We start from the raw sequence: 14,032 nt of genomic DNA on the forward strand, positions 1-14,032 counted from the left end.
GATTTTGGAGCCCAAGAAAATAAAGTCTGTCACTGTTTCCATTGTTTTCCCATCTATTTGCCATGAAGTGATGGGACCGGACGTGTGGACTACAGCCTTGTCTAACTCAGTAAAACTATGAGCTATGCCATGTAGGGCTACCCAAGACGGATGGGTTATGGTGGAGAGTTCTGACAAAACATGGTCCAGATGACACCACCCTTATGGCAGAAAGCAAAGAAGAACTAAAGAGCTTCTTGATGAAAGTGAAAGAGGAGAGTGAAAAAGTTGGCTTAAAACTCAACATTCAGAAAACTAAGATCATAGCGTCTGGTCCCATCACTTCATGGCAGATAGATGGGGAGACAATGGAAACAGTGAGAAACTTTATTTTTGGGGGCTCCAAAATCACTACAGATGGTGACTGCAGTCATGAAATTAAAAGACCTTGTTCCTTGGAAGAAAAGCTTTGACCAACCTAGACAGCATTTTAAAAAGCAGAGACTTTTGCTGACAAAGGTCTGTCTAGTCAAAGCTAATGTTTTTCCAGTAGTCGTGTGGATGTGAGAGTTAGACTGTAAAGAAAGCTAAGTGCCAAAGAATTGATGCTTTTGAACTGAGAAGACTCTTGAGAGTCCCTTGGACTGCAAGGAGATCAAACCGGTCAATCCTAAAGGAAAGGACTGATGCTGAATATTTGTTGGAAGGACTGATGCTGAAGCTGAAACTCCAATACTCTGGCCACCTGATGTGAAGAATTGACTCATTGGAAAAGACCCTGATGCTGGGAAAGATTGAGGGCAGGAGGAGAAGGGGACAAGAGAGGATGAGATGGTTGGATGGCATCACTGACTTGATCGACATGAGTTTGAGTGACTTCTGGGAGTTGGTGATGGACAGGGAAGCCTGGTGTGCTGAAGTCCATGGGGTCGCAAAGAGTGACACGACAGAGCAACTGACTGAACGGATGGGACTGGATGCCATGATCTTAGTTTCCTGAATGTTGAGTTTTAAGTCAGCTTTTTCACTCTCCTCTTTCACTTTCATGAAGAGGCTTTTTAGTTCTTCTCCACTTTCTGCCATAAGGGTGGTGGTATCTGCATATCTGAGGTGATTGATATTTCTCCCTGCAGCCTTGATTCCAGCCTGTGCTTCATCCAGCCCTGCATGTCGCATGATGTACTCTGCATAGAAGTTAAATAAGCAGGGTGACAATATACAGCCTTGACATACCCCTTTCCCAGTTTAGAATCAGTCCCTTGTTCCATGTCCGGTTCTGACTGTTGCTTCCTGGCCTGCATGCAGCTTTCTCAGGAGGCAGGGAAGGTGGTCTGGTGTTCACATCTCTTGAAGAATTTTCCACAGTTTGTTGGATTCCACAGAGTCAAAAGCTTTAGTGTAGTCAGTGAAGCAGAAGTAGATGTTTTTCTGGAACTCTCTTGCTTTTCTGATGATCCAGTGGATATTGGCAGAGGCCTTTTCTAAATCCAGCTTGAACAACTGGAAGATTCTCTGTCCACGTACTGTTGAAGCCTGGCTTGGAGAATTTTGAGCATTACTTTACTAGTGTGTGAGATGAGTGCAATTGTGCAGTAGCTTGAACATTCTTTGGCATTGCCTTTCTCTGGGATCGGAATGAAAACTGACTTTTTCCAGTCCTGTGGCCACTGCTGAGTTTTCCAAATTTGCTGGCATATTGAGTGCAGCACTTTCACAGCATCATCGTTTAGGATTTGAAATAGCTCAACTGGAATTCCAGCACTTCCACTAGCTTTCTTCATAGTGATGCTTCTTAAGGCCCACTTGACTTTCCCATTCCAGGATGTCTGGCTCTAGGTGAGTGATCATACCATCGTGGTTATCTGGGTCATTAAGATCTTTTTTGTATAGTTCTTCTGTGTATTCTTGCCATCTCTTCTTAATATCTTCTTCTTTGTTAGATCCGTACCATTTCTGTCCTTTATCGAGCCCATCTTTGCATGAAGTGTTCCCTTGGTGTCTCTAATTTTCTTGAAGAGATCTCTAGTCTTTCCATTCTGTTGTTTTCCTCTATTTCTTTGCACTGATCGCTGAGGAAGGCTTTCTTATCTCTTCTTGCTATTCTTTGGAACTCTGTATCAGATGGTTATATCTTTCTTTTTCTCCTTTGCCTTTCACTTTGCCTCAGCTATTTGTAAGGCCTCCTCAGACAACCATTTTGCCTTTTCGCATTTCTTTTTCTTGGGAATGGTTTTGATCACGGCCTCCTGTATAATGCTGTGAACCTCTGTCCATAGTTCTTCAGGCACTCTGTCTATCAGATCTAATCCCTTGAATCTATTTTTCACTTCTGTATAATCATAAGGGATATGTATAATGATAAGGGATTTGATCTTTTCATGTACTGTTGACTATTTGTATGTTGCTTTGGAATAATGTTCATTCAGTCCCCCTGCCCATTTAAAATATGGGGTTTTTTTTGGTTTTTTTTGCTATTGAATTGTAGGAGTTCCTAGTATATTTTAGAAATTAATCTCTTAATAGATGAATGGTTTTCAAATATTTTCTCCCATTCCATAGGTTTGCTTTTCACTTTGTTGATTTTTTTTTCTTTTGTCTGGAAACTTTTTAGTTTGAAGTAGTCCCTCTTGTTTATCTTTGCTTGTTGCTTATACTTCTCGTATATTCAGAAAAGTCATTGTCAACACCAATGTTAAGGAGCTTCTTCCCCGTGTTTTCTTCTAGGAGTTTTGTGGTTTCAGGGGTTACATCTTAAGTCTTTAATCAAGTTTGAGTTAATTTGTGAGTGGTATGTGATATGTGTCTAATTTCATTCTTGTTCTTTTGAATATCTAGTTTTCCCAGTACCGTTTGTTGAAGAGACTCTTTTCTCCATTGGGTATTCTTGGCTCCCTTTCACATTAGTTGACTGTATACACAGGGGTTGATTTCTGGGCTCTCAGTTCTGTTCTACTGGTCTGTGCATCTGCTTTTATGCCAGTTGTTGATTTTCAGTCATTAAGTCGTGTTCGAGTCTTTGCAACCTCATAGACTATAGCACTTGAGGCTCCTCTGTCCTCTGTCTCCCGGAGTTTGCTCAGATTCATGGCCATTGAGCCAGTGATGCTATCTAACCAACTCATCCTCTTCCACCTTCTCCTTTACTGAATCTGTTTATTAGTTCTAACAGTTTTTCGGTCACGTCTTCATGGTTTTCTACATATAAAATCATGTCATCTGCAAACAGATGATTCACTTCTTTCTTTCCAAATTAGATGCCTTTTATTTCTTTTTCTTGCCTGATTGCTCTGGCTAGGACTTCCAGTACTGTGCTGAGCAGGAGGGGTGAGAGTGGGCCCCCTTGTGCCTGATCTTAGAGGAAAAGCCTTTACCACTGAGTGTGATGTGACCTGGGGGCTTGTCACAAATGGCCTTCATTGTGTTAAGATAGGCTCCTTCTCTGCAGTTTCTTGAGAATTTCTATCATGAGAGAACATTGATTACTTTTTTAGAGCTATTAGCTTTTTTTTTTTTTTTTTAAGAGAAATTTCATTGATTTATTTTTGGCTGTGCTGGGTCTTCATTTCGGACTCTTTTGTTGACCATGATGGCTACTCCATTTCTTCTGAGGGATTCCTGCCTGCAGTAGTAGATATAATGGTCATCTGAGTTGCATTCACCCATTCCAGTCCATTTCAGTTTGCTGATTCCTAGAATGTTGACATTCGCTCTTGCCATCTCTTGTTTGACCACTTCCAATTTGCCTTGATTCATGGACCTAACATTCCAGGTTCCTATGCAATATTGCTCTTTGCAGCATCTGACCTTGCTTCTATCACCAGTCACATCCACAGCTGGGTATTGTTTTTGCTTTGGCTCCATCCCTTCATTATTTCTGGAGTTATTTCTCCACTGATCTCCAGTAGCATATTGGGCACCTACTGACCTGGGAAGTTCCTCTTTCAGTATCCTATCATTTTGCCTTTTCACACTGTTCATGGGGTTCTCAAGGCAAGAATACTGAAGTGCCATTCTGTTCTCCAGTGGACCACATTCTGTCAGATCTCTCCACCATAGTTGTGAAAAGAAGAGAAGTGAAAAGCAAAGGAGAAAAGGAAAGATATAAACACCTGAATCTAGAGTTCCAAAGAATAGCAAGAAGAGATAAGAAAGCCTTCCTCAGCGATCAATGCAAAGAAATAGAGGAAAACAACAGAATGGGAAAGACTAGAGATCTCTTCAAGAAAATTAGAGATACCAAGAGAACACTTCATGCAAAGATGGGCTCGATAAAGGACAGAAATGGTATGGACCTAACAGAAGCAGAAGATATCAAGAAGAGGTGGCAAGAATACACAGAAGAACTGGACAAAAAAGATCTTCACGATCTGGTGCCAGCCAGATAATCACGATGGTGTGATCACTGACCTAGAGCCAGACATCCTGGAATGTGAAGTCAAGTGGGCCTTAGAAAGCATCACTATGAACAAAGCTAGTGGAGGTGATGGAATTCCAGTTGAGCTATTCCAAATCCTGAAAGATGATGCTGTGAAAGTGCTGCACTCAATATGCCAGCAAATTTGGAAAACTCAGCAGTGACCACAGGACTGGAAAAGGTCAGTTTTCATTCCAATCCCAAAGAAAGGCAATGCCAAAGAATGTTCAAACTACCACACAATTGCACTCATCTCACACGCTAGTAAAGTAATGCTCAAAATTCTCCAAGCCAGGCTTCAGCAATACGTGAACCATGAACTTCCAGAGGTTCAAGCAGGTTTTAGAAAAGGCAGAGGAGCCAGAGATCAAATTGCCATCTGCTGGATCATGGAAAAAGCAAGAGAGTTCCAGAAAAACATCTATTTCTGCTTTATTGACTATGCCAAAGCCTTTGACTGTGTGGATCACAAAATTGTGGGAAATTCTGAAAGAGATGGGAATATCAGACCACCTGACCTGCCTCTTGAGAAATTTGTATGCAGGTCAGGAAGCAACAGTTAGAACTGGACATGGAACAACAGACTGGTTCCAAATAGGAAAAGGAGTACGTCAAGGCTGTATATCGTCACCCTGCTTATTTAACTTCTATGCAGAGTACATCATGAGAAACGCTGGACTGGAAGAAACACGAGCTGGAATCAAGATTGCCGGGAGAAATATCAATAACCTCAGATATGCAGATGACACCACCCTTATGGCAGAAAGTGAAGAGGAACTCAAAAGCCTCTTGATGAAAGTGAAAGTGGAGAGTGAAAAAGTTGGCTTAAAGCTAAACATTTGGAAAACAAAGATCATGGCATCGGGTCCCATCACTTCATGGGAAATAGATGGGGAAACAGTGGAAACAGTGTCAGACTTTATTTTTGGGGGCTCCAAAATCACTGCAGATGGTGACTTCAGCCATGAAATTAAAAGACGCTTACTCCTTGGAAGGAAAGTTATGAGCAACCTAGATAGCATATTGAAAAGCAGAGACATTACTTTGCCAACAAAGGTTCGTCTAGTCAAGGCTATGGTTTTTCCAGTGGTCATGTATGGACGTGAGAGTTGGACTGTGAAGAAGGCTGAGCGCTGAAGAATTGATGCGTTTGAACTGTGGTGTTGGAGAAGACTCTCGAGAGTCCCTTGGACTTCAAGGAGATCCAACCAGTCCATTCTGAAGGAGATCAGCCCTGGGATTTCTTTGGAAGGAATGATACTAAAGCTGAAACTCCAGTACTTTGGCCACCTCATGTGAAGAGTTGACTCATTGGATAAGACTCTGATGCTGGAGGGATTGGGGTCAGGAGGAGAAGGGGACGACAGAGGATCTGGATGGCATCACTGACTCGATAGACGTGAGTCTGGGTGAACTCCAGGAATTGGTGATGGACAGGAAGGCCTGGTGTGCTGCGATTCATGGGGTCGCAAAGAGTTGGACACGACTGAGCGACTGAACTGAACTGAACTGGGTCTTCATTGCTGTGTGGGCCTTTCTCTAGTTGCAGCAAGCGGGGGCTACTCTCTGGTTGCAGTGCTTGGGCTTCTCATTGCCGTGGCTTCTCTCGTTGCGGAGCACGGGCTCTAGGGTGTGTGGGCTTCAGTAGTTGCAGCTCCTGGGCTCTAGAGCACAGGCTTTGCAGTCGTGATGCACGGGCTTGGTTGTTCCGCGGCCTGTGGGGTCTTCCCAGATCAGGAATCAAACCCGTGTCTCCTGCAGTGGCAGGTGGATTCTTTACCACTGAGCTGCCAGGGAAGCCCCAGATGTTGACTTTTGTCAAATGCTTTTCTTACACCTATTGTGATGATCATATAATTTTTTTATCTTCCATTGCACTAAGTGATTTATGACATTTATTGATTTACTTATATTGACACATCCTTGCATCCGAGGGATAAATCCTACTTGATCATGAAGTATGATGCATTAACATGCTGGTTTGCCGATGTTTTTGTTGAGGATTTCTGTGTCTGTAGTCAGTGGGGATCTTGGCCGGCAATTCTCTTTTCCTCTGTGTCATTATCGACTTTGGTATCAGAGTGACACTGGCCTCATGAAATAAATGAGTTCGGGACTGATCCCTCCTCTTCGGTTTTTTGGAAGCGTTTGAGAATGATTGGCATTATTTCTTTGTTTGGTAGAATTGACCGGTGAAGCCACCTGGCCCTGGGGCTTTTCTGTATTGGTAATCAAAGGCCTGCCCTGAGCCACAGGTTTCAGCACCTGGACAAGAACTGACACTTGTGACCCCACCCAGGGCTAAGGTGCCAGGCTGCTCTCCACACCCCATCCTGCTCTGGGGAGACAGGAGCAGCTAGTGCCCCACAGCCCTTCCTACCCATCCCTGGATTGCTGGCCTGCTCTCCTGCTCCTTGCCCGGAGGCCCCTGGGGGACATGGTAAAGAACTCGAGTGCACTTTGTCAATATTCAAGCAGAAAGTGCACCTCAGGGTCCAGCCAGGCCCCTGATCCTGCAGCTTAGCCTCTGTGGCTTCGATGCCCTGCGTCCTGAGATGCCAGCCTCTGAGGACACGCCCCCCTGGTTCTGACCCACAGGATGTGCTTTGCCCCCTCCCACATCCAGCCCCTCATGGGGGTCATGCCAACTTTGTCCTGGGTGGCCTGTGGTTTAAATCCCAGAGTTGTCCGAACAGCCCTTCACGGACCAGGAGGCTGGCCCTGTTGATAACTCCTCTCTGAGAGCCTCGGGCAGTGCACACTAATGCCTTTTAAAAACGTTGAATTTCTGTGTGGATAAAAACAAAAACTGAAGTCTGAGAAGACTTTTTCCGTGTGTGTGTGTTTTCCTCTCAGAGTGGACATGGATGAGGATGATCTGGATGAAGAACACGTAACGAAGGTGAGACACAGGGTCCTGGGTCCCAGGTGAGCCACCCGGGTCTGCGGATGAGGCAGGAGCCTCGTCTGCATGTCTCCAACCCCCAAGTTTCCGGGTACTCACTGGGCAGGGCCCCTGGGAGATGGCTGCGCCCCAGGGTGTCGAAGGGCAGCCTCTGGGCCAAGGGCCCAGGTCTCCATGGGGGTGGGGGGAGGGTGGCGAGTGCTCTGCTCCCTGTCTCCAGGGGGTGGTGGGTGGTGGCAGGCCCCTGTCCTTGGTCTGAGTGTGCATTTGCCTGGGGGCTGGGAGCCCTGTATGGTTCTTACGCTGCTCCAGCTTTCTGCACTGAAGACTTTTGGTTTTCTCTATTGACATTAGATATCCCCCCCTCTCCTTTTCCACTCCTGGTTCTCAGAGGGGCTCAGAGAGAACTGAGCTCAGCCTCCTCCTGCTTTATCCCCACCCAGCCCCCAGCCCCTGAGCCCTGAGAAGTGTGTGTAGACCCTCACCCCCACCCCCACCCCTCTGACTCTCAGAGTCCTTCTGGTGTCAGAGTTACCACTGAGGGGACACTCCCTCTCCTGACATGACCGAGCCCTGCAATGCACCCGAGGCAGAAGCCGGGCGTGACCCAGGGGCAGGGGTCACCTGGGGTCTGCTGGCGGTGGGGGGATGGGGGGTGGTCGCCTTCTTTAGGTCTGAGTCCTGGCTGCCCTCCCCATTCCCTTGGCCTCTTTGGCCCCGGCCGTCCTCCCTGTGTGGAGTGTTTGGAGTGACGGTCTCCCCCGACGCCCCCTCCCCGGGCAGATTTACTACTGCAGCCGGACGCACTCCCAGCTGGCCCAGTTCGTGCATGAGGTACAGAAGAGCCCCTTTGGCCAGGACACCCGGCTGGTCTCCCTGGGCTCTCGGCAGGTGAGAGCCTGGCGCCATCCCACTGGTTTCCATCCCAGAAGGCAAAGACCACCATGGGGCTGAGGCGGGCCTCAGGGCAGGACGGGCCGTGCTGGCCCCTGGAAGGAAGTGGGAGGGCGGGCAGGCCTCGGGGCTCCCTCTGTGTCGCTCAGGCAGCCCCGTTTCTCTTGCCCTCTCCTCGGTCTTACAGAACCTGTGTGTCAATGGGGACGTGCGGAAGCTGGGTTCAGTGCAGCTGATCAATGACCGCTGTGTGGAGATGCAGAGAAGCAAGCATGGTAGCTGCCGACGCCCCAGGCCTCTGGGACCCTCGTGCAGCCCAAGGCGGTGCTGGGAATGGAGAGGGGAGTGGCTCCAGGGATGCGGGAAACGGTGGGAGTGAGGGCAAGGCAGACCCGCCTTCCTTCCTAAAGAGCCTCACTTGGGGAAAAGGGGCCTGTCTGCCTTTTAGTCCAGATCTAGCCCAAAACCCTGGCTGAGAGATGGTTTTGTAGGCCTTTTCTAGAAAGACAGTAAAATGCCGGGATGTTTCAATGAGACCATAAGCAGCAGTTCTGGAAGGTCCATAGGCTCCGCCCTGTGGGAACGGGTCTGGATGGTACAGAACCATTCCTGGCCCTGGGACAGCTGTGGCTTTCTGCCTGTGCCCCTGTGCCCCTCAGAGAGGAAGAGCATCACTGAGGAAGAGGAGCCCACGAGGAGGACGCGGAGGCAGGAGCCGAGGGCTACCTGCCCCTTCTACAGCTACGAGCGGCTGCAGCTCCTCCGAGACGAGGTCCTGGCGGGGGTGAAGGACGTCGAGCAGTTGGTGGCCCTGGGCGAGGAGGCTCAGGCCTGTCCCTACTACGGGGGCCGGTTCGCCATTCCCGCAGCCCAGGTGAAGACCAGGGGTTGGGCAGTGGTGGTTGTATGTGAGATAGTGTATCGAGCCCATTTTGCAGATAAGGAAACTGAGGTTGACTTTCCCAGAGTTGCATGGCTCCAGGACCAGAACCCAGGGCTGCCTTGGGGGCACAGAAGGGGCTCTGCAGCCGGGGTCCCAGCCTCCTCCCCCAGGTCCCTCCCCACTTCCAGGGGCACAGAAGGGGCTCTGCAGCCGGGGTCCCAGCCTCCTCCCCCAGGTCCCTCCCCACTTCCAGGGGCACAGAAGGGGCTCTGCAGCCGGGGTCCCAGCCTCCTCCCCCAGGTCCCTCCCCACTTCCAGGGGCACAGAAGGGCCTCTGCAGCTGGGGTCCTAGCCCCCCCGCTCCACGACTGCCAGTGGTCCACTGGGCTCCAGCTTTATCTGTTTCCTATTTGGTCCACACAAGGCTTTCTAGGCAGGGTTTCGTGTTCAGTTCACAGTGTGCTGCTCTAGCTTTCTCCTTTCTGTGTCCCCGCATGTGTTCTGGGCGGGAAGTGGAACCATGCACACGGCTGCAAGGGGGCTGGGCCAACGCCCCTGGGGAGGAAGGGGGTCCCACCCCCTCAGTTCCTCTCTCCCCCTCCAGCTGGTGGTGCTCCCCTATCAGATGCTGCTGCACGCACCCACCCGCCAGGCAGCGGGGATCCGGCTGCAGGGCCAGGTGGTGGTCATCGACGAGGCCCACAACCTCATCGACACCATCACCAACATCCACAGCGTGGAGGTCAGAGGTTCCCAGGTGGGTGGGCCTCCGTCTTCCCAGGCCAGGGCCTGCCTGGGGTTGAGGGGCAGGGCGTGTGCTGAGCTGAGACTGGGACCCCCCAGCAGGATTTAGGACTGGGCCCATCCCGGCGGTGGGCACTCTGCGTGGTCCTCCCTGGCCTGTGACCCGAGGCCTCCAGGTCAGAGTGGCAGCGTGTGAGAAGCGGGTCCTCACGTGGCTGGATGTTACTGTTGACACTGCCGTGAGGGATGCTAGAGATGGTTGACAGCCGCTGTTTATTGTTTGTTATGTGCCTTGCACCTCGTTGGCGGGGCTCCCTGACTCTGCATCGGGCTGGTCCTGTTAACTCTGAGAGCTGGGAGTCTGAGGGAGGTTAAGCGCTGTCCCTGAGGGTTTCCTGGTGGCTCAGACAGTAAAGAATCTGCCTGCAACATGGGAGACCTGGGTTTGATCTCTGGGTCAGAAAGATCCCCTGGAGAAGGGAATAGGTAGGTACCTACCCCAATATTCTTGTCTGGAGAATCCCCATGGACAGAGGAGCCTGGTGGGCTACAACCTATGGGGGTCGCAGAGAGTTGGACATGACTGAGCGACTTTGACTTTGAGGTCAGTGGATTTGACCACTGGCTCCTGATCCTTAAGCCCACATGATGCTCCCCTTGACAGACCTGGGCCAGGGTGTGAGGGTTGCCTTGAACCGTCTCTCTCAGCAGACAGCGTGTCCTTCCTGTCCCAGGAAACACTAGCAGAGATGTTCTTTACGTGCGATTATTGCCGTCTGGCCTTTTCCTGACCCTCACTGGATGCCCCAGCAGCAGTCTGCCTCCCCCGTCTCTCGGCCCCACCAGCCGAAGGGCCTTGAAAACCCACACGTTGGTCTGCCCCAGCTCCCCCTTCATTTCAACTGTCCCGAGTGTCCTGAGCTGGCATACTCAGGCGTCAAGGGGTCACTGGCACCGCCCAGGGCGGCTCGCCCAGGTCTGCTCTGCCCTCTCACCTGCGCTGTCTTCTCCCCCAGCTTTGCCAGGCCCACAGCCAGCTGCTCCAGTACACGGAACGATACGGGTGAGAGGCTGCCTCCTAGGTGGGTGGGAAGGCCCCGCTCAGCCCTGGTGCCCCAAAGCCTACCTGCGAGAGGAGGCATCGCTGGGTGTCTCTGGCCTGGGCTCAGAGCGGTGGACCGGCATGCCCTTCACCTCCTGGTTCGTTGGGTTTGCATCCCACTAGGCCGTGGAGGTCTTGGGCCCCGGCCAGCCTGTCTTCTGGGAGACCTGGCTGCGGCTTATGCCCCAGTTGGGAAGGCAGCAGGCAGGAAGGCCTCAACTCAGAACCAGGAGGGGAGTTGGGATCCCTCCCACTGATGTGCTCGGGCTTCCCCCCTCCCAGGAAGCGCCTGAAGGCCAAGAACCTGATGTACATCAAGCAGCTCCTGTATCTTCTGGAGAAGTTCGTGGCTGTCCTGGGCGGTGAGCGGCCTCCCCGCCCCCCCAAGCCTGGTGGAGCCCGGTCCCCGGATGCCAGTCAGCACCCCCAGGGTTCCGGTCGCAGGCATCGTCTCAGCCATTGGTTTAGGAATCCTCATCTGTCCCCGCTTAGATCTTTTTAGAACCTGGATGTGTATGCTCCTGTCCCGAGTCCTTTTTACTTGGCCAGGCCTTTTCCTCGGGTGGCAGCACCCATCACGTGTTGTGCTATAAACGTGTGTGTGACCCTGTTGGTGCTGGGACTCAGGCCTCGGTGCTCCCACAAGGAGGGAGGCATAGGCGTGCTCACCCTCAGGGCAGTAACTGAAGCCTGGGCAGGGGCATGGCCGGCCACTGGTTCGTGAGCCCAGCGAGAGGGACTGGAGTCCCTGGCTTCTGGCCCCACGCTCCTTTGTATTACTCTGTGCACCAGCATCCCTTTACTGAGTCCCTTTACCCATAGAAGCTGAAGTGCAGAAGGGCAGGGGAGTTTCCAGGGTATCTCTCAGCTCGGCACTCTTCACTCGGTCTCTGCCCTGCAACCTGGGGGTCTCCTGCTCACGCCTATAGGAATGGGGGTGGGGGGGTCCCTGTCCTTGCCTTGCAAAGGGTGACATCGCCAGGCTCGAGCTGTACATGCAACACGTGGGTCAGACCTCTGGGCCCCTGGGACATTCTGCCCCCCTCCACTGGGTCCTTTGGGTGCTATAAAGGGCAGAAGACCCCTTCAGACAGCAACGTTCTTGCTCGATAACTACAGAGCAGAGGGAGAAGACCGGAGGCCAGGCCCACTGTCCTGACCTGTTTGATTCTCTTTTTTTTTAGGGAACATTAAGCAAAATCCCAACACACAGAGCCTCTCGCAGGCAGGTAAGAGCGGGAGGCAGCTGTTGGTGAGCTTCCCTCCGGGATGCAGGCCTTGGTCCCCGGGGGGGACATCTGGCCCACATGTTTGTTCTCAGGGACAGAGCTGAAGACCATCAACGACTTCCTCTTCCAGAGCAAGATCGACAACATCAACCTGTTCAAGGTGGGTAATCAAAGGTACCCGCTTTGGGGGTAGGCACCCCCAGGCTCCTTTATTACTCCCCACCTGTGGGCAGGACTCTGCATCAAGACCGTGGAAGGAATCAAAAGTGAGTTCCTTCCGTCCTTGAGCATCTCAGAGGTCTGAGGGTCAATGGGATAACTTAACACACAGCTCGTGTCAGGAGAGGGGTCGTCAGCTTGGGGTGAAGGGTCACTGTGATGACAGCCGCACTTTTCTCTGTGATAAGCTGGTGCTTCCAGGTCCCCCCTTTCTCCTCTCTGCAGTGATGGGGGCAGTGGCAGAGGAGAGGCCCCAGGCGGGAGGCTGACGTGGCCACAGGAGGCTCCGGGCACTGGGGGTGGTGGTGGGCCCACTCCCAGGCGTGTGGAAGGTCTCTCTCCAGCTGTGTCCATTTTCACAGCGCCTCTGGCCGTGTGTTTTTGCAGGTGCGGCGTTACTGTGAGAAGAGCAAGATCAGCAGAAAGGTACCCGACCCTCTGCTCAGCCCGAGGCTGCCCCGCGTGCCCCTCCCTCCTGCCCTGCAGAAGCACCAGGGCACCTGTCCCCGTGTTCACTGGGGGCAGCTTGTGGGCGGGCAGGGAGGCCCGTCTGTCTCCCCTCACGGCTGCTGCTCTCACCCCATCCCAGCTCCTTGGCTTCACAGAGAGATACGGGGCAGTCCTGGTGCCCTCCATGGAGCAGCCCAAACTGTCTGGCTTCCAGGACTTCCTGCAGAGCCTGCAGCCTGGGGCGATGGCGGGTGAGTGGGGACGGGCAGCCTGGGCTGCGGCCTTCCTCACATGCGTGGTCTCTGTCCTGTCTGGAGTCGCTGACCCTCTTCTGCTCTATGCAGCCCCTGCCGCCCCCGTGGAGGTTGGGGAGGACCGGTCTCCGCGGCCTGCTTCCCCGCTGATGCATGTTGAAGGCTTCCTCGAGGCTCTCACCACTGCCAACCAGGATGGCCGGGTCATCCTGAGCCGCCAAGGTAACTGGGAGGAGCCGGGCTTCTTCACCTCCAGTTGGTGTTCATATCTCGCTGGGTTAGGACAGGGAAACGGCCGCCTGTGACCCGCGCCGGCAGTCGAGGGGGCGAGGAGGAGGACGCGGACGTGCTGGGCTGCTGGCCGGCCTCGGCGAGGTTACCTGAGAAGCCGCGCGGCCCGGTGTGAAGGTCAGGGGGGCTGCATTGGAGTCGTGGCCCCATCATCTACAAGCTGCGTAACTGGGACCAGTTTCTCCCCAAACCTCAGTCCCTCGTGTGGGAAGGGAGACGATTGTGCGTCTCCCTCGTGGTCGTCCTGGGGACGAAATGGGTCTCATTTAAAGAGAAAGCGGCATCTGTGTGGCTCCTGCGTGGACCCGACTGGACACCATCTTTGTCTCAGACAGACGGAGGTTTTGGTTGGCGTGCACCCACCCACCCTTCTCCACGTGGCTGTCTTTTTGTCTGCAGGCAGCCTCAGCCAGAGTAGCCTCAAGTTCCTGCTCCTGAACCCAGCCGTGCACTTCGCCCAGGTGGTGAAGGAATGCCGGGCGGTGGTCATTGCGGGGGGCACGATGCAGCCGGTAAGGACACGGCCCAGCCTCGCACCTGGATATTGGGAGGGGAAGGGTCCCTGGCCCATAGGGCCGGGGGTGGAAGGGTAGGAGGGTGCGGTGGGCGTGCAGCTTGAGCCGGCCAAGCAGCGTCCACCAGGTGGTGTTGCTGTTCTGTCTCTAGGC

General features: G+C 52.5%; 1 protein-coding gene across 6 annotated transcripts in view; it reads left to right on the forward strand.

Annotated features, from left to right (window-relative positions):
- The window catches only part of DDX11 (DEAD/H-box helicase 11), a 31,190-nt gene that overhangs the window by 11,397 nt on the left and 5,761 nt on the right, over positions 1 to 14,032 (forward strand). For all 6 annotated transcript variants that reach the window (XM_070790299.1, XM_070790301.1, XM_070790305.1 and 3 more), the window contains exons 6-18: positions 7,250 to 7,295; positions 8,082 to 8,189; positions 8,380 to 8,467; positions 8,852 to 9,066; positions 9,680 to 9,832; positions 10,836 to 10,882; positions 11,204 to 11,283; positions 12,106 to 12,150; positions 12,243 to 12,310; positions 12,757 to 12,795; positions 12,959 to 13,070; positions 13,164 to 13,295; positions 13,764 to 13,876. In XM_070790299.1, coding sequence (XP_070646400.1) covers positions 7,250 to 7,295; positions 8,082 to 8,189; positions 8,380 to 8,467; positions 8,852 to 9,066; positions 9,680 to 9,832; positions 10,836 to 10,882; positions 11,204 to 11,283; positions 12,106 to 12,150; positions 12,243 to 12,310; positions 12,757 to 12,795; positions 12,959 to 13,070; positions 13,164 to 13,295; positions 13,764 to 13,876 — 1,246 coding nt within the window. The remainder of the gene's footprint in view (positions 1 to 7,249; positions 7,296 to 8,081; positions 8,190 to 8,379; positions 8,468 to 8,851; positions 9,067 to 9,679; positions 9,833 to 10,835; positions 10,883 to 11,203; positions 11,284 to 12,105; positions 12,151 to 12,242; positions 12,311 to 12,756; positions 12,796 to 12,958; positions 13,071 to 13,163; positions 13,296 to 13,763; positions 13,877 to 14,032) is intronic.

This window comes from Bos indicus, chromosome 5 (genome assembly GCF_029378745.1).
Source record: "Bos indicus isolate NIAB-ARS_2022 breed Sahiwal x Tharparkar chromosome 5, NIAB-ARS_B.indTharparkar_mat_pri_1.0, whole genome shotgun sequence".
In the NCBI taxonomy this organism is placed as follows: Eukaryota; Metazoa; Chordata; class Mammalia; order Artiodactyla; family Bovidae; genus Bos; species Bos indicus.